This window comes from Typopeltis vanoorti, chromosome 15 (assembly GCF_054136105.1).
Source record: "Typopeltis vanoorti isolate ZY-2024b chromosome 15, IOZ_Tvanoo_1.0, whole genome shotgun sequence".
Taxonomy (NCBI): Eukaryota; Metazoa; Arthropoda; class Arachnida; order Uropygi; family Thelyphonidae; genus Typopeltis; species Typopeltis vanoorti.
In genome coordinates, this window is record NC_143563.1 from 47,696,678 (window position 1) to 47,717,690 (window position 21,013).

General features: G+C 33.8%; 1 protein-coding gene across 1 annotated transcript in view; it reads left to right on the forward strand.

The window, feature by feature from the left end:
- The window catches only part of rho-5 (rhomboid-5), a 464,881-nt gene that overhangs the window by 134,394 nt on the left and 309,474 nt on the right, over positions 1–21,013 (forward strand). Inside the window, exon 5 of the mRNA XM_090404834.1 lies at positions 4,549–4,671. Within this exon, the coding sequence (XP_090260960.1) occupies positions 4,549–4,671 (123 nt within the window). The remainder of the gene's footprint in view (positions 1–4,548; positions 4,672–21,013) is intronic.

The window sequence follows — 21,013 nt, forward strand, 5'->3', positions numbered from 1 at the left end:
CCAAAAATTATAGGCATCAATGAGACCTGGTTTACAGAAAATGATATAGTTACACGATCAGAATGTAAAGAGTATTGAATTTTCAGGGAAGAGAGAGGAATAGGACAGAGAAGTTATGAGAATTTTAGATCTTGGGGAAGTGGTTCATTTGAGACTGTCTGGTGTGAGATGAGGCCAATAGAACAAAATATATTGTTGGTTGCTGCTCTACATCAGGAAATCCACAAGAAGATGCAGATGCCAAAAATCAGCTGATTACATGAGTGCAAGCCGAGTAATTATCATGGAAGACCTCATAATAATTGCAACTATGGGGACATTGATTGGAGGCAGGAAAGGGGACATGGCAAGATGGAAGTGGAATTCGTATAGTTGCTAAGGGATACTTACCTGAAATTATAGAGGAGACCAGGAGTTCAAGAGTGTTGGATCTGGTAATAAACAGAAGATATATATCCATAACTAAGGTAGACACTCTGTCTCCAAATGGGGAGAGTGAAAATGCAGTCTTGTCCTGGGAAGTCTGAATATGGAATTCTCTATCAAGAAAGAGTTTCATGTTGAATTATGAAGATAGTAATTGTGAAAGAAAGTTTTTTTCATTATCTAGCAAGTAAGAGGAAAAATGACTATTAAAGGATGGCTTTAAACAATTCTGATGGTAGGAAGTTGACAAAGGTAAAAGAAACAGTGGAGTTGCTGAGTGTTCAATTTCCAATGATATCATCCAGGTGGAGATTTTGCAGTTACTGATGTGACAGAGATGCATATCAAAATTGAGGTAGATGAACAGGAGGTGTTCATCATATTGAAAAATATTAATGTGGATACAACAGTGAGACTGTATAGCATGTCAACCCATTTACTATGTGAATGTACAAGAGAATTGGCATTGCTTCTGATGAAGTTATTTAATCTAAGTGTCAGCTCTGGCAGGTTTCCAGGAGAGTGGAAACAAGGTACGATAGTATCATTGCATAACGGTTACTCCAAATAACATGTAGCAAATTACAGACCAATTAATAAATCAGGAGTCGTCGTTAAAGTATTTAACAAATCACTACTATTTAATTTGTATATCAATGATATAGATAAAGATTGAAGTTGGGGGGAGGGGAATGTTCAGTTTGCTGATGATGCAAAACTGGGGAGAGCAATAGTTGATAAAGGTGATGTAGATATCCTGCAGGATGATTTGAATAAATTGCATTGTGGGCAAAGGATAATGATTGTTGAATTAATATTGCAAAATGTAAGGTCATGCACTTTGGGTTGAAAAGGTTATGCATGGTGTATCATATCGATGGTACTGGAGTGCAGAAAATTGATGCAGCTAGGGACTTGGAGATAATGGTGGATAGAGAGTTGAAGTTCAGAGGACATATTGCAAAAGCTGGGGGAGGGAGAGAAATGATTATTTGGATGCTGAAAAACTAACAAGCAAAGATAACAGAGTTATTATCCCTCCATAAGGCTATGATTTGACTGCATCTTGATTACTGTGCACAGTTTTGGTCACATTTGGTTAGGAGGCAGTAGAGAGGATTCAGAAACGAGTGATTAGGCTGGTGACAGGTCTACAGAATGCTCCCTATGAGGGTAGGTTGAAAGTGTGGGAGTTACAAAGTTTAATTGATAGTTGGAAAAGAGGTGACATGATAGAAACTTATAATAAAAGAGATTTATAAAACTGATGCAAAGGAAATTTTTTGATAAATGACAAATAGTCACAGAACTAGAGGCCGTCTAAGAATGTGGTTAGTGTGCAAACCTGATTTTTTTCATGGAGAGTGGTGAATGTGGAATGTATTGCCAGAATTAGTTGCGGGTTCCCTCAGGTTTAAGTAGAGTTATGATAGGTTCGTCATCAAATTCCTGCCATGTACCTTCAAGGAGTGTACAAGATATGATAGTACTACATGAAAAATTTACATCATTACTAACTTCTTGTCTACAATTTTCCTCCAAATCAGTCTGTTACTTGTCAAGACTCCAACATTATCAGATCTTATATTTCTATCTTCTTCTAAGGCACTTTTTATTGTATCGATCCACCTATATCCCTGATCTTCCTCTGGGTCTTTTTGCTGCCATTTGGCAGAGAACACTTGTTTTCCTAATCTTTCCTCTCCCGGTCTGTTTTAGTCAAGCAGACAATGTCAAGTTCTTTCCTAATATCCTCATTTTTAATATGATCTTGCTATTGATGCCATCTGTTCATGCCTATAATCTTTCTCAGGACTCTCATAACTATGGTCTCTAGTCTTTGGTAGTGTTTTATTTCTAACCCAGCTCTCAGATCCATAAGTTAAAATTGGTTTGAACACTGTCTTATATACAGCTAATTTCGTATTTTGACTAATTTCTTTCTTATTCCATATAAATTTATTCAGTTGACTTCCCACCATACCAGCTTTGTTGATTCTGTTGTCTATTTCCATATTTAATTTACCATCTTCACTAAAAATCATGGCTAAGTAGCTGAAATGTTTTACTTGTTCTGTAAGTTCTCTATTCACAATGCAGTGATATTGTCATTGTCTTGTTATTGCTGAACTTCATACCACATCTATTACAACAGTTATTCAATTTAGTCAAGGAATCTTTCAGACTTGTAGGATTCATTTAGAAGTATAACATCGTCCACATAAAGCAAAGAGCTGATATTAACATCTCCAATTTTCATATCAGGTTTAATACCACTTTCCTTCATAATGTGATCCATATAGATAATAACAGAGGGGATAATGTACATTATTGTCTGACACCAGATTTAACATCAAACCATCTTACTGTACTTCCTTCAATTCTAACTGCTTGCTTACAACTTAACTAAATATATCGCTTGATATAATGCCCCATTGACACCATATAACTGTAGCGTTTTGAATAGCTTTTCTCTTGGCACCTTGTTATATGACTTTTCCAGATCTACAAAACTTAAATACAGATATTTGTTATATTCCCATGATTTCTCAGCTATTATCGTAAAATGAAAATCTGATTGTGACAACCTCTGTTTGGCATGAATCCAGCTTGTTCTTCACCATGCTTTCTTCCACAATCCTTTTGAAACATTTCTCAAGTATACTTGCATAAATCTTACCAGGAACACTCAGTAGACAAATACCTCTGTAATTTTCACATTCAATTTTATTTCCCTTTTTATATATGGGTACTATGAAAGCTCTATTCCAATCATCTGGAATTCTTCTTTCTGCCCAAGCCTTCTGAACTATGCAGTGCAGCCACTGTAAGACTCTTATACCACCATACTTCAGCATTTCTGGTCGAATATCATCTACTCCTGCTGCCTTTCCACATTTCAAGCCTTTGATGGCTTTTTCTACTTCAAGTATGGATATGTATTCCTGACTGCATGCCTGGTCAGTGTTTTTTATCACTGTGCTGTCATCACTGCTTGTTTCATTTAGCAGTTTTTCAAAGTAATTACTCCATACTTCAAGGATATCTTTTTCTCCTGTTTTCATTTCACGTTTATCATCTCTAATTCCTTTTACAGCACTCTTTCCTCCATTCCTAAGCTTCTTCAACAGCCTCCAGAATATCTTGCCACCGTCTTGATATTTATTTTCTATGTTCTTACCAAAGTCCTCCCATGACTTTTGTTTAGCTAGTTTTACACAGTGTTTTGCTTTCTTACATTTGTCTCTGTATTCTCGAAGAGCACAATCTGGCTTATTTGCCAGGAACTTTTGATATGCTTTCTTCTTTTTCTTCATTGCCTCTTTAACTTCCTGTGTCCAACATGGAGTTCTGATTTTTCTATCCTTGCAGACAACCTCACCACATGTATCTTTAGCTGAATCAATCAGTGTTTTCTTCAAGGCTTGCCACTCAATCTCCAAGGTTTGGTTCCTGTTCTCAAACTTTTTCATTTTTTCTTGAATAATGTTTGTGTATTTTAGTTTACAGTTCACATTTGAGAGCTGCTCATCTTTTATTCGCTTTAAAACTTTCTTACATGTTCTTCTTTTTAATATGATATTCAATTTTATCCTATTGATTAGGATAAAATTGAATTTCATATTGTATGATAGATTTTATGTATATAATGGGTAGTGTGGGTCTTCCATGATGAGTCTCCTGACTCCATGAAGATACTGTAAAATAATAATAATATTTTTAATGCCAGTTGCAAATATAGTAGAAGGTGAACAACTTAGCCTTTTTATCCATCCATATAGATGAAATAAATCTTTTGTATCCATGTCATTTCAAGGGTGTCATATTTTAATGGACGCTTTGCATGTTTAATCATAGGCAGCAGAACGGGAAGTAGGCTGCTCTAATGAGCTGGATGGTATTTCAATGTTTATTCCAGATTCCAATTTGTTTATCTCAGAATATATATATATATTAATAAAGAAAAATCATTTAGACAATGTAATTACAGAATGAAATGATTAAGGGTTGATTCTTACAGATATTAGTCTAATATAGCTTTGTTTGTAGCAATTAACATTACTACATTAATTAGGACACCATTTCAACTTCTGTAATGAAAGAAACTTATTTTTTTATTAGATTAGTCGAACGTCTGGACCTTGTGCTAGTTACAGCCACCATCAAGCTTTCAACAGCTATGCATCATCTGTAAATGATAGTATCTTTTATGATGAACAAGAAAATGGGCTTCCACCATCTCAGGTAAGAATAAATGAATTTATAAAAATGTTGATTTATATACACACGTAGACCCACACCATACCATGTAAGCATTCAAAATCAAAATCCTATGGAATAGGTTGGTTAATCTTTATTCCAGGAGTGTCCTATGTCTGTAGATGTGTGTGTGTGTTCAATGGGGCTGGTTTATCTGTCCTGAGGGATAGAAAAACCTGAGTTTCTGGGTGAAAAAACCTCTACCTCTGTATGAGACTGGCTGACTTGCCTTTAGTTGAAGCTCATGTGTAGGGCTGATGTTAAAAAAAATAGCATAATATCCTCACAAATGCACTTTAGAGAGATTGTGTGTGCGCACGCACGCATGCACAAACATACATGTGCTTGTTAGAAAGAAGAAAGTCATTAACCAAATAAAGAACACAAAGAAGAAAATGTAAGCAATTAATGCTGAAGTTTTAACAGATTATAAGGAGAATGGCAAAATTGGATGAACAAGTCTCCATTTAGTGTGCTTGAAAACTAAATGAGTTCATTTTCATTACCTCTCTATGCATCCTTGATAAAACTATAGTTTCTGTAGTTACAATTACACACTTAAAAGATTCTCCACATAAAACCTCATGTGAAGGGGAAAGGAGGTAGGAGTTACCATAAAAAACCATAACTTAATACTGCAAAGATTCTGATAAAATGAAAGAAGAAATGAGAATAATCCAGTTAAACAGTTAATGTTTGATCTCTAAACAATTTCACAAGTAATGAGAAGTCATTAGCTTTTATATAAGAGGTGCCCTGTCCTTGCTATATTTCAGGCACAAACTTTGTTTGCTTACACTTGGATAAAGGATTAAACCAAGTATATAATTTCTTGGTATCTTTAATTTATAGCATAACCAAATGAAAAAACTTCCAACAACTATCTCTAATCCAGAGTATTTTAATAATAACATGTGACACCTTTTGGCAACTTGTATATGAAGACTTCTGCATTACTTCAACCTTGGTATCACCTCTGGCTCCGGCTCCCACTGACGAGACCTTATTAAAGGTCGAAAGGAGTCTGGGTAGTGATCCTTCCCATAATGCATAGCACTATACATACCTGTAAGGGATATGTGCTTTGCATTATGGGATACTATGGCAAGTGACGCGAAGTCATTACCTTTTATATACGAGGTGGCCTGTCCTGATTATATTTCAGGTGCAAACTTTGTTTGCTTACACTTGGATAAAGGATTAAACCAAGTACAGGTAGTTCCCACCTTTACGAATTAATTGGTTCCTGGCGACTGTTCATAAATCGAGAATTCGTAAAGTGGGAGTTTATTTGCCTTAGAAATAATGCTATAAGTTCGTGGGAAGGAATATATCAAATATAAAATGAATATTAAATGATAAGAAAAGACTTTACTACCCAAAGATTTACATATTTAAAAAATAACATAAGAAAAATTTTAAATTAAAAAAGATTCTTTGGGAAAAAAAATCAGCTCATTTCTATATCACCTGGTGAATTGGCTGCTGTCAAGGTAGTAGGAGATATATTAGGAAGCTTCAGTGCATCTTTTTTTTTTTTTTTTTTTTTTTTCAAAGAGGACCTCGAGTGTCGTCTGCTGCGTTGACTTTCCCTTCTTTTCGTTTAAAATATCTCGATAGCAAGCAGAAGCATTATTCATTTCGCATGAAAATTTACTTAATCGCTCAAAGTCTGAATCTTGTGATTGAAAGATTGCTTGAGCTTTTTTTGAGAAGGTTAAATGCTTCTTCTAGCCCTTTTAAAGTGATAAACTGAGTTAGAGCTTCATATTTGCTATCTTCTTTGTCTTTTTCTTTTTTGTTCCTCTAAGACGGGTCAGTAACCTTTTCAGACTCGCGGGCCACATTAAACTTTTATTTTTAAGGATCGGGCCGCAAGCATTTAATTAAAAGAAAATAACGAGTTAAAAAATACTTAAGTTATCAATTTTCATTATATTAATCTTAAAAAAACACAGAAATATTTAAAGTACGAGATATGAAACAAGCATGAAAATAAAACTCAACGAAAAATTATTATCACTTAAAAACAAAGTAATATAGTTTATGCATCAAATATGTGTGTCTCCCTGCTTAATGTGGCTTTTGTGATTGTTTTCGCTTAGCCAAATTATCTAGATCCACTTTATAACCTGAGGTCGAAATTCGAATCGAAGCATGAAAATACTCATCAGTCATTCGAGAGGAAAATTTGTTTTTTCTAAAACTCATGGCAGAAAATGCTTGTTTGCAAATGTATTATTAAAACACTTAAGGAAACGAACAATGTAGTTAAGGATATAAATTAAATTATACTTTAATAAATATTTTCCGATATTTCGGCAACGTCATGTTGCCATCTTCTAAAGCCTTAGCCTCTGCCCCACAAAAACCAACCATATGGCTTCGCTACGTTGATGATGTGTTCGCTATTTGGCCACATGGCTCTGAAACACTTCTCTCCTTCTTAACACACTTAAACAGCCAACACCCCAGAATCAAATTCACCCTGGAAAAGGAGGAAAAAAACAGCCTCCCTTTCCTAGACACACTACTCACCCGCCAGCCTAATGGAACCTTGGTTTTCTCAGTTTAGAGAAAACCCACCCATACAGGCAGATACATTCACCAACAATTCCCCCCCCCCCCCCAAACAATATGGAGTAGTGAAAACACTATACAACAGGGCTAAACTAATCTGTCCAAACGACTTGGCCCTAAACACTGAACTAAATCACATCCTCAACACTTTCTCAGCCAATGGCTCCAAAAAAAAAGTCCAAAAAATATCAGAACCTACAAACCACAGATCCCCCCCCCCCCCTTCACAACAAGGATTACTCTAAATCCATCACCATTCCCTACATCCGAGGCACTTCGGAAAAGATTACCAAAATCTTAAAAAAGCATGACCCGACCTCCTGTTACAAACCTTACAGAAAATTGGCATCCCTTATCTGCTCCACTAAAGACCAACCACTTCCCCTAGACCTACCTGGTGTATACCAGGTCCCTTGCAGTTGTAAACTGTCTTACTTTGGCCAAACAGGCAGGACAGCGAATGTCAGAATTTCTGAACACAAGGACTACATCCGGTTTCACAAGTACAGCCATTCTGGTCTTGCAGACCATGCTCTGGATACACGCCACAGAATACGGTGGAAGAAAGCTACAGTAATACACCGTAGCAAATGCAAATTTGAAAGACTATTTATGGAATCAGCCTCAGCCCTAAGAAATTCTCCAAACCTCAACAAATTTGGTTATATGCGACTGCCCCAAATTTGGGAGGCTCACATCAGCAGACCTTCAGCCCAACGGCCAATAACACCTACTTAGCCCGCTAGAGGGCACCATCAGGACTTTTAGGAGAACAATAGCTTCATCTCTTCATTCCCAGTTACTGTGTTTGTAGTGTGCCTACGTGCACGTGCCTTTTTTTGTAAGTTCCTTTAGAAGATGGCTACGTGATGTTGTCGAAATATCAGAAAATATTTATTAAAGTATAATTTAATTTATATCCTTAACTACGTTGTTCATTTCCTTAAGTGTTTTAATAATGCATAACCAACGTATAAGCCTGTCTATGAGAATGCTAATGTATGTGCTTCCATATTCGACTACCATCAACTGATTAATTCATCATATGGGCTACATGCCATCTGAGTATGGTCAACCTTTTATGGGCCGCCGAAAATGCACATTTGGGCTGCATGCGGGCCACCAGTTGCTAACCCCTGCTCTACTAGATTATTGGGTGAGAGTTCCAAGTGTGTGAGATTGAAGCAGCTCATTAACGTCACCTTCCGAAACTTCCATTTGCAACTGGTTAGCCACAAGATCGCTTGAGTTTCAGAATTCACGATGTTTGTTGGATCTTCAAAGCCTTCGAAATTATCACTGAACTGAGAACAAAGTTTATGCCATACTCCTTTCATAGTTTTTTCGGAAACTTGATGCCAAGTGGTCTGTGTTACCCGAATTGTGTCTAAAATGTTGAATCTCTTCCAAAATTCTTTGATAGGAAAGTTTCCATCTTTATCAGTTGCTTCTGTTAACATTTCAAAAGTCTATTTGAGATAATGTGCTTTAAACGTCGCGATCACAGTGAAAGGGTTATTATTAAAAAGAAAGCAAAATAAAAAATTAGGTGTAATTGAAGAAAACTACGAATAACACACTCGTGTCTTCAAGGCTCGTGAGCGACTGAGGCTCGTCCTAACTGATCATTACATTCGTACGATCGTTACATCCTTCGCCGTGTACAATTTAAAATAAAAATTCTGATCCAAAAAATTCGTAAAGCGGGAATTTGTAAAGTGAGAACTACCTGTATATAATTTCTTGGTATCTTTAATTTAGAATGTAACAGTTTGTCACCTATCATTGTACAGATATTTTATTACTCTTTCAACAGTAATGAAGTAGTATTTATATTTACTAAAACATTATTTAGTTGAATGAAAAGATACATGATTGCATGAAATACATATACATGGTTTCAAACACTACACAGTCGTTGCAATTATCATGTGATTTATGATACTATTAATGCTCAATTTATATACACTAATGCTACTTCAAAGCATACCATTATAACACTTGTTATAATGATGTATTTTTGAGTTCGAAGTTATGAGGTTAGATTATTTGCCTATACTATGCCAGTTGATATTAAAGAAACCTGTGTAAACTGACCATTTTGTGGTTTAACAAAGTTGTTATATTATCCAAATTGTACTATATTTGACAATGTTATGAATCTTGTAACAGTACCATAAAAAGGATGGACAAATGAAAGACAACTTACCAGTTATTTGACTCTATTTTATAAAAATTTGAATATTGTGCTATTTAAATGACTGTGTGTGTGTGTGTGTGTGTGTGTGTGTGTGTGAAACATGCATTTTAAGTTCTTGTATAAACTGATATTGTTTTCATGAAAAACAACTAATGTATAATTTCAGTTGACAGTACTGAAGAAAATAGACTAAAAAGGGTTTTCATTTTGGTACCAGAATACTATTAAAAGATGAGACGACAAATGCAATTGTAATTTCAGCCCAACGTCAAAACAATGACTGCGTAAAAATAATCATTAAAATTCTGAATATTTTTACGAAATGTTTATGTTAAAATGTTTATTAGTTTTAGTTTCATAACAAGCATTGTCGGCACTTGCGAATGTGCCCGTTATTGAAATTGTTTTGTCAAAAATGATATGTGTAGAAGTTAAAAAATTGATGTACTTACTAGATTTGATATTTGTATTACTTACAAGAATTTTATTGTAATTTAAAATTAAGTTTTGTGTTTTTATGAAGACATTCTTGTTGCTAACGGAGACAACGTGTCGGCCGTTATTTATACTTAACTTCTTGCTTACCGGTTTCATGGAGTGCGCATGCTCGCCGAGAAGTTTGATGTAAACAAGGAGAGCGTTCAGAAGGAATTTAAAACACAGGCCGACAGATATTTAGGTTCGGAGGAACTTAAGTTTTTTATGTGACAGTTGGAAGAAAATTAATAGTATATTCCGAAAAAGGAATCGTGGAATTATTAAGTTTTAATGCGTAATAAGTAGTGATAAATAAAAGGGAAATATTGCTATAAATCATTTTAAAAGGAATATTGGAGGAAACACTAATTGAAAGATTTATAGTGAATTCCAAAAAGGGAATTCACTATAAATAGAACTGTAAGTTTTTTTTAAATGGAAGAGTTAAGACTGTCAGTAAGCATTAGTAGTGAATAAAAGAAGAAATTGCTATTTACGTTCTGAAGGAATGTTCGAGAAAACTCTGATTATGAAGTTTCGTCTGTATTAAGGACCGGATCTAATTATTATTTCTACTGGAAAAGAGACAGGATTAAGTCAGGAAGAATTAATGTGTGCTACATAAGTGATGAAAAAGGATCCTGTAAAAATGAAGAATAAAGTCATATATCTTCTGAAAAGGGCCTTGACAGAGAAAGAAACTGGCTATGAACATTTTGTGATTGTGCAAACAAAGTGTTTAGTCTAGTCTTAAGTATAAGTTTATTTTTAAAAGGCCTTGGATCCAATTAATTTGTAGTTATAGTTATGTAATATTGTTTGAAGTGTATATATATTGTTTTTGTTATATTAAATGTATTTATTTTGTATTTTGGTCTTGAGTCAGTGATTATTTGGATTCTGAAAGAGTTAAGGTCATTGCACCAATTGGAGTGAACCCTTCGGAATTAAAAAAAATAATTGTTAGAAACAGAGATCATCTCTATGGTAGGATTAATATTAAGATAATATCTATGAATATCCTCTCTATATAAAAATCCACCAATTATTAACAACTGCCTTAAAATCTTTTTTAGTTTCAAACAAACCAAAAGAGGGCCTACAATATTATAGCCACCACATGACAGTTACCTTAGTACTAAATTACTTATATGTGCTATTTATCTTTTAAGTGATAGTGTTGATAAAATCTTAATTTAAAGCTTTAAAAAAAAAAAAAAAGAGGGAGTTGAATATGCTAGTTCTGTGTGTAAAGTGAATCTTTTAAGTAGGAATGTAACTCTAAGATAACTCTCATGCTGATGACTACAATCTTGTAAGCTCTCTCTTCACTTTTAAAATGTTTTAAAATTTCAAAGGTGAACATTCTACTGTCCAGCTATAAAATAATATATATTCATTATCCTTTCTTTTAATCAAAAATTATAAAAAAATAAGGCATAAATATTTAATTTACTCCATTACTTTTGAAATCATATTTTAGATTATTAATGCATTTTGTTTTAGATTTGTTTCATATGATAAATTAAAAGAAAGGAATTCTTGTTTTGTTGAATATAAAGGAAACCTTATTAGAAAAAATAAAAAGTTTGTTAGAATTAGAAAAAAGCAATTAAATTTTTTTTTATGTGAATCCCACCCACAAAATGCTGCAAATCTGTAGCATGTTACTACTGTGGTGGGTTAGTTATGGTTAGATAATCTGGGCAACCTACTCCAGACTTACAAAGAAATTCCAAACATGGAGTTTCTTTTTAAATCTCCAATCAACAGGTTGGTGGTCTTACACGAGGTGATAGCATTCATATTCTCTCATGCCCAAAGTGGAACATAAATTCTTCCTGTTGATATAAAATGATATAAATTTTTCATGTAGTACTATCAAATTCCTGATATATATCCTCAAGGGGTGTACAGGATATGATAGTACTACATGAAAAATTTACATCATTACTAACTTCCTATCTACAATTTTCCTCCAAATCAGTCTGTTACTTGTCAAGACTCCAACATTATTAGATCTTACATTTCTATTGTCTAAGGCACTTTTTTACCATATCAATCCACCTATATCTTGGTCTTCCTCTGGGTCATTTTCCTGCCAACCTAGCAGAGAACACCTGTTTTGCTAATCTTATGGTTAGATAATCTGGGCAACCTACTCCAGACTTACAAGGAAGTTCCAAACATGGAATTTCTTTTTAAATCTCCAATCAACAGGTTGGTGGTCTTACACGAGGTGATAGCATTCGTATTCTCTCATGCCCACAGTGGAATATTAATTCACAACTTGCTACTCAGAGAGCTGGTATTCTATCTGCTGAGCTAGGTAATTTATTCTTAAATTAATTATTACATCTATAAATCCTTGCCCATTCTGTTTAAATGACCATGCTACCTGAGATGAGGATCATAGCAGTTTGATTCCATTAAAGTTTTGATAGTGAGAAGCTTTTGTTGTAAGGATGGAGAAGAGCAAATGTATGCTCTGTTAATTAAGGATTTGACAACCATTTTGGGAGATGTGATGAGCAGAACTTTGATGTATATATATGCCAATGAAAGTTGATTTTCCAATATGTGCTGATTGACACAGTACTGGAGGCCATGCAAGTAGGAAAATGTCCAGATAAAGATTTCCAGAAATCTCCTTTTCCATGGTGAATTGAATATGTAGATGTAGGCTATTGATTTGATGTAGGAATTTAGTTAGTTAATTTTCAGAATGAGACTAGATGGCAAATATATCATCTACATCAGTGCTTTCCCAAACTTATGGATGTCAAGGCCCCTTTGGAAAAATTGAAAGATTTCACAGCCCCATCAGAAAAAAAATCCTAATACAGACATATATTATTATAATATTTATATTCAATACAAAACATACACACGAAGCATATTTCTTTCTGCGCATCGCCACACCTGTGCACACTAGCAATGAAACATTAATTTAAAGCGTGAAAAACTTGGCCGTTTTAAATGAACGCAAGATTTTGCATTTGTAAGCTTTTTTTTGTGCTTCTTATCAATACCTTTGAAATGAAATTTATATGAATAAGCAGATATTTACTAATATTCATTACGTGCTGAAATATGCAGGAAGCAAAATTTGTGAACCAATGTGTGAATTTTTCCATTAAAATATAAAAAAATAACAAAAAAGAAATAAGGAATAATAAAAACTAAATATGTTTCTTTTAAGATAAAAAATATCTACTTAGCCTTGAAACATTTTAAATTTGTTTTCATTATTTCAACCCCCCCCCTGCAAAACTAACGGCCCCCAGTTTGGGAAGCGCTGATCTACATAGTGAACCTAGAAAGAGGGTTGAGGAGGAATGGATGAGAACAAAATTTTTTAGAGATGGTTTAAATAATAATTTATCAAAGGTGGGAAGAGAGGCTCCCCATGCTTGTACTTTCAGTCTGTTTATAGATCTTATTTTTCCAACTAAAATATCTTGATTATATAACTTATTCAATCATCACAACATCATATAGAAGGCGAATAATGTCAGCCAGAGGAATCTTAGTAAATAGAGAAGCAGGCAAAGCTGACTAAAATAAGCTTACATTGAAATATTGTGATCTTTTTTCAAGAAAATGTGTGGAATTTTTGATAAATGATCTGGATTGACTGATATGTGTGCTTATTAGACAGGAAAGAAACTTGCAATTCTTTGTGAGAGAATCAATGCAGTTTACAATTGGCCTAACAGTATAGCTTTCTTTATAGATTTTTGGAAGATCATGTAAGCAATGAGTGCTTCCAAAAGGAGTGTATAGTTTCTTCAAAATATTGTCATCCCAGCCTAACAACTTTATTAAGGAACTTATTTATATATAGGTTAAATTATAATGGCAGATAATAAATAGTAGATAAACCACAAGGAGATAAATTGTATTTAAAGAGTGAGGCAGCAGCTTCAGAGTATAGTCTGTTATAGTTCGCCCACCGATTTGAGGTCCCTCGAAACTACTGCGCATGTCAGAAAAAGGAGAATCCATTCCGATAATAGGGTAATCAGTCTGTCTTCTGGGATGTAATAATAAACAAACTGAGTTTGTTTATTATTACAGGTCGGAAAATTTAGCTTTTCTTTTACGAACATTGTTGTTTTTAAAGTGTAACTATTTTGCTTGTATACCAGTTGGGAAAATGTACATAGAGTGTTAATACGTGCAAATACTGCGTTCTACATAAAACAATGTCACTTCGCTCCATGATAAGTTTCCTTTTATTCTGGGACTTTTTAAAACAAAATCCGATTTCATGAAGTATTTTCCTTAAAGTTTCTCTTTTCCAAGGAAAATTAATTTTTTCTTTAAGCACAGGAATCAATTTCGGAACAGTTGGCACTCTTTTTTCGACCACGTAAAATTCGTGAATAGCTCTTCTTATAACGTCTACATCAAAATCATTCAAAGCTACGGTTTCGATGGTTTTCTTTACTCTGGCACTTTTTTTTTTTTTTTTTTAAGGAGATCTAAATTTTGGCTTACCTTCACCTTTTGATTCCCTACGAATTCTTTTAATAGTCGACCCCGATACGCCCGCAATTGCACTTGCACGTTTTATGACTTGAGAAAGGGGAACAAGAAGACGGCCTTCTGACGATTCTTTTTCGCAGAATGTCAGCACATTATTCAATATTCTTTTGCAAGAGCTACTGAAACGTGTAACAATAGAACTTGTTGACTGTACTGGATCCATCATACAAATTAATAATTAAAAAATAATGCAAAAAGAGAACAACAAAAATCAAGCTAGTACTAGTACAGCGACAGACAAGAAAGCACGTGATTTCGCATTTTGGCGACCAATTCGTACATCCTTCATTTCTTTCTCCCCTTCAGCATGAATCGACTATTCTTGGCACAAAGCCAAGAAAGGACCTAGAAGTGGTGGGCGAACTTTAGCATATCACTTGAAAGATCAGAATGATTGCATTTGATATTATGCAATAAATCAAGATACAGAATGGTTTTTAGGTATGATAGCAGAATTGTGTCTTCAGTCAGCATACTAATCTCAGCATCAGTCAGTTGTCTAGAAATGTAAACTACCTATTTGTTAGTAGGAATACTTCCAGTGGTAAATTTGTGCTATCTTCAATATAATGAATCATATATTTTACTTATGCCTGTGTGAATGCTTCACAAAAAAAAAAGTGAGTTAACAATTGTTTGGAGACACAAAGAAAACACATCTTCTCTAAGAAAACACCATTTCTACATCGATTATATCTGTAAAAACACTATTTCTACATCGATTATATCTGTAAAAACACTATTTCTACATAGAACAGTCTATAGAAATTATGTACGCTTAATTTAGCTATGTGGATATGGCAGCAAATTTTCTTTAAATTTAACTGCATCAATCGTGATTTTTAATTGTTTAACTAAGTATAAATGTATAATTCCTTTTATTATAACAATATTTCATTAATTGATTTAGTAATTCATACACATCAAATTATTGCTTACAATTTGTATTCAACCTAATTATATATGAAACATAATGTATACTGCTCGAAACAATTAGGAGATGTTTTGGTTTTCTTGTAAATTATAAAGTTATAAAAATAATTTACAAATGTAACACAATTTGTAATAAATATCGATTATTTAAACAATATCTCATCAATTACACCCTATTCATAAGTAAGAAATATTTATTCATGTATAAAGTACCCAATAGTTATAATTATTTGCAGAAATTTATAATTATCAGACAGAAAAATATCCTAATTATTTTGAGCAGTATATATCAAAACATAGCACTCTCCATAATGCAGTTGAAAGAACTATGGACTTGCCCTTCAATTTAGGGAAGATCTGCATTCAGTTCTCATCATGAAACAGGGAGTCACTCTGTAATTTTTTTATTTTTTATTTTTTTAATAAGTTATCCAGTTTTGTGTGGGAGGGTAGTTAGCAGGGTTATTTCCTCCTGGAAACAAGCAAACCATCCAGAGAACACATGCAATTAACATACCAAAATTAGTGTAGTGGATAGGGGATGGTATTGGCAGACAGTGGATTGTGTAGATGGAGATCATGTAGTGTAGTGATCATAGAGTGGCCTCTGATAATGCATCTTGGGCTTCCATGGAGGGAGGCCTCATGTAATAATAATATTACCTTTCTAGCATATTTGTTGAACTTGTAAATATATCTGAGAAGATCAGATATATCAGCATGCCATCCAGAGAAAAGAATGTCAAAAAAACATATTTAATACAAATGTGGTAGGTCATGTCCAGTCACAAAAAACACCTTATTACACAAAAATAAATTTAAGAGCCATTCATCAAATCGGCCATCACCGATGAATGCACCTACCCTGAACAAATATAGTTGCTAGAAGCTGCCAGAAATCTGGCAAATACTACTGTTCTGCCTCACCAGCACCAGCTGGTGCAACAATCAAGGCGAATAAAGGGGAGGGTGTTGAAGAAACATCCTTCCTTTTATTCACCTTGGTTGAAGTCATATTTCTTCAACACTTAGAAATCATAATGTATTAATACTACGATCTGTAGAGTACTTTGTGTTAATTAATGGTGTTGCAGCAATCGCTGAAGATGTCCACATACCATGGATAATATGATGGATGTAATTATACTTAGTTGCTCTTAATCCTGTGTTGTTGTTTAAGTCAGAGCAAGAGCTGCAGGAAAAAATGTTGCTGATCCAATATCATGAGAAGAGTGGTGATGCTCAGGAGCGCTATAAAGAGAAGCAGGTAAGAGGAGTAACTGCCATGATAAGGAAAGCAAAATCAGATTATAAAAAGAAGTTAGCTAAAGGTCAAAGGAAGTCTAAGAGAATTGTATAGCTGTATAGCAGGTAAGAGTGACCATGGAAGAATAAACTTTCATCATATGGTAAGAAAATATCAGATGCAAAAGAAATGGCCGAGTTAAGTGTTCACTTTTGTAAGTATATATTCCAGGCAAGACTTCCCTTACCAGTATTATAGCCAATTCAAATGTTGTATTGAAGCTGTTACAAGAGCTTGACTGAAATAAACAGCATTTGGACTGGCTGGAATGTACCTGACTTGGTTGTTCAGCTTGAGTCATGCAAGATTCTTAATGAGTGGAAGGAAAACAAGATAATTCCATTATATTGGTATGAAGCTAGGACTAATGAATAAAATTATAGGCCAGTTAACATCTGGCATGATCAAGGTGTTGGAGAAAACTGTTAGGAATGGCATTCAAATGTGAGCGGTAAGCACTTGGATCTTCTATGGAGGACAGCATGTTTTGTTAAAGGTAGGTCTTTCTTTGTATGACAGTTTAACAGTTAAGTCTTTCTACTCGTTTAAGCTTTCTTTGGCATTTTTTATAAAAGATGACAGAGTTGGATAAGGTGAATCAGTATACTACAATACTTCTGTATTTTGCCATGATATTTGATGGGATTCCACATTTATAGAAACTTGGCGAGATGGATTTGCAAAATAAGCTTATCACATGGGTTGGAGAGTGGCTAACTGACAGGTATCAATGTAATGTATGGTGGCTAGGAGGAGAGTGGCCAATTATTTACCACACTGTTATGTACTTTGACCATTGTTGTTTAACTGTATGTTAATGATATTGGGAAGGGTCTTGAGTGTGATATTTAGTTGTTTGTTGATGATGCTAAGGCAGGGATAGTGATAAGGAATGAAGCTGATATGGAATCCCTGCAAATTGATTTGAAAACTTGGTTCAAATTGGTTCTAAAATTTCTAACATGAATTTTGGTTAGCTTATTTTTACCAAGTGTAAGGTTATGCATTGCAGATGGAGGCAAAGTATTATATTAATTGGAATTTGTTTCAAGGAATCAATGGAGCTAGAGATGGAATTATTGTGGACAATGAGTTAAAGTTTAGGGACCACAGTGCTAAGGTGGTCCCTAAACAAGTTGGTATTCTCTTTAATTGTGGACTATTGCATACAGATATGGTCACCTGATTTCCAAAGAAAAATGGAGAAACAAATGAAAAAGATCCAGTGCTCAATAACCAAAGATAACTGATCTTTGGATTTCTGCATATGAAGATACACTTAAAGTTCTTCAAAGTGTGAGTATGATAGAAAGTGAATGATAGAAACATTTATATGATATGATAGAAACATTTAAGTTAGTAAAAAGATCCTACAGTATAAACACAAGTGAGATTTTGTAGCTTATCAGGAGGCATGTGAGGTCCACGTTGTTTTCATGACAATTGGTGAATGCATGGAATGGGCTACTGTTAGATGTTATGAGTGGGCAGGGGGGGAGTCTTTGATACATGTGTTCGAGGAAAGAGAATAAGTCTTAGAACTCATTGGAAGAACATTCATAATAGTAATTATAACCAACACTTAAGCATTCAGATATGCTTGCTCATTTCCTAAATTACAAAATAATTCTATGAGGATTTATCACATATGAACATGTATAGCTTCCCAGATTCTTGATGCTACAGTGATGATTATTTGGGCTTATTTCTAAACAATCCAATTAATTATTAGCTGCATACTTCAAGCATGTGGGCAGTGGTAAAAGAGTATCTTTAATCAATTTTTATTTTATTGTTCACTCTTTTGCAAATTCCCATAAGTAACATATTTTGCTTTTGAAGGGAAAAGTGTTCCTTTTCTTTAGGTTACAACTTTTTCTTTTCACAGTGACATCTTAATAGAAAAGGAAGCAAGAAAAAATCAGCATAATATTATATAAAATTTTTATTTAAAACAATCTAAAAAAATTAATTCTCATTCATTTTCTTTTATTCTGAATGTTTCTGAGCAATTAAAATTCACAAACTTTCATATTTTCAAAGTGTGTGATCATTTGGTGCACATACATGTCAGCAGCAAGCAGATGATTCTCAAGTGATAATCTGGAAGAATCATCAATGAAAAGAAATCAAAAGAATCATCAATCAAAAGAAACATGTCATGAATAATACTACATAATAACTTTACATTGTTACTAACTTCCTATTGACACTTTTCCTCCAAATTAGTGTGTTATCTGTTAGGACTCCAATATACTCCAATATAGCACAGATGCTAGAACCCTGGCTGGCAGATTGCCAAGAAGAGTCAGTTTATGTTGACAGTGAGAAAGGAATAAGGTGATGTACCAATTTGTCACCAACACATGAAATTACTTGCTTTGTACGTAAAATTTTCCAACTATTATACAAGAAAAATAGTTACCACTTTAAAAACTAGAATTTTCATAAAAGAAAAGTTAATTTTCCGACATATTATAATAATAAACACTCATCTCACGAAACGCATCGATTACCCTATTATCGGAATGGATTCGCCTTCTGAGAAGTGTTGAGGGATCTCCAATCTTTGGTTGGACAGTAGTCAGGTATTATATTTCAATTTTCTGCTGCAGTTCTAACTACATGAATCCACCTGAATCTTGGGCTTCCTCTGAATAATTTTTCTGACATCAAATATTTGCTAGCTTTTCCTGGTTTGTGACTGCACCACTCAGATTAACTCTTCTCACTCATTCCTGAATGACAATGCCAAGTTCCTGATATCTTCATTTTTAATATGATTCTGCCATTGATTCAGAATCATATTAAATTTTTAATATTCATTTTTGATATTAATCAATCATGTTAATTTTTTTTTTAATAGGAGAGAAACACTAAGCGCTAGCTGTAACATCGTTCAAACAAATTTTAACTTTTGGATTTGAGAGCAGTGTTAAAAATAAAACAAGCGATCAAAGACTGGAGACTATCACTTGTTTTATTTCTAACGCAGCTTTCAGATCCATAAGTTAAAATTGGTTTGAATGGTGTCACAGCTAGTTTAGTGTTTCTCTCCTATTTCAAATTTATTCAGTTGTGAATTCCCACTATACTAGTTTTATAGGTTTATTTATTCTGTGTTTTTTTCTATACTTAGTTTGCCATCTTCACTGAAAATTCTTCCTAAATATTTAAGCTGAAACATTTTGCTTGTTTTGTAAGTTTTCCCATTTGAAATGCAGTTAAAATTTTCCACATTTTGTCAGTTTTCATTGTTTTGGATTTTTTATTGCTGATTTTCATACCAAATATGTTACATTAATTATTCATTTTAGTTAAAGAATCCTGCAGACTGGAATTGGATATATTTCAGAATGTAACATCCATGTAAAGTAAAGAGCTAAGATAATATTTCCAATTTTGATATCTGTTTAATCCAACTTTCCTATGTAATTAGACCAATATAGAATGAATAAGAGTGAAAAAACAGCGGGAGCTTGATCTTACAGCTGATTTTCATCAAGCCATTTGCTTCCTTATTTCCATCAATTCTAACCGCTGACTTACAACTTAAATACAGACTATGTTTTGCTCTATATAAAGTCAAGTTTACATTATATACTTTTAGCATTTTGAACACTTTTTTCTGTGTATCTTGTCATATGCCTTTTCCAAATTTGCAAAATTGAAGTACAGATTCTTGTTTCATTCTTATGATTTCTCACCTGTTTACTTTAAAATGAAAATGTGAACTCGACAATCCCTATTTGGCCTAAACCTATCTTGTTCTTCTCTGTTTCTTTTCCATAATTTTTCTGAGCTTCTGGTCAAGTATTCTTGAATAAATTTTACCTGGAGCATTGCATAGGGGCATTCCTCTATAGTTCTCACTTTCTGTTTTATTTCCTTTTTTGTAGATGAGTAATATGAGAGCTGTACTCCTGTCATCCAAAATTTGACCTGAATTATGCAGTGCAGCCAGTGTAAGAATGTAAGAGGTTTATTTCTCCATACTTGAACATTTCTTGTCAAATATTATTTAAATACTGATTCTGGATGTATTTTCATTTGAATTCTTGACTGCATTCCACTTGAATGCTTTCTGCCACTTTCATGTCACTTGTTTTATTTAAGTCTTTCAAAGTAATTACTTCAGATGCTTAAAATTTTCTAATCTTCGTTTTCATGTCACTCTTATTTCCTGATTCCTCTTACTGTGCTCTTTTCTCCTTTCTAAGATTTTTTTTTTTTCAATAGCACTCTCTTTGGATATATATATATATATAGAGAGAGAGAGA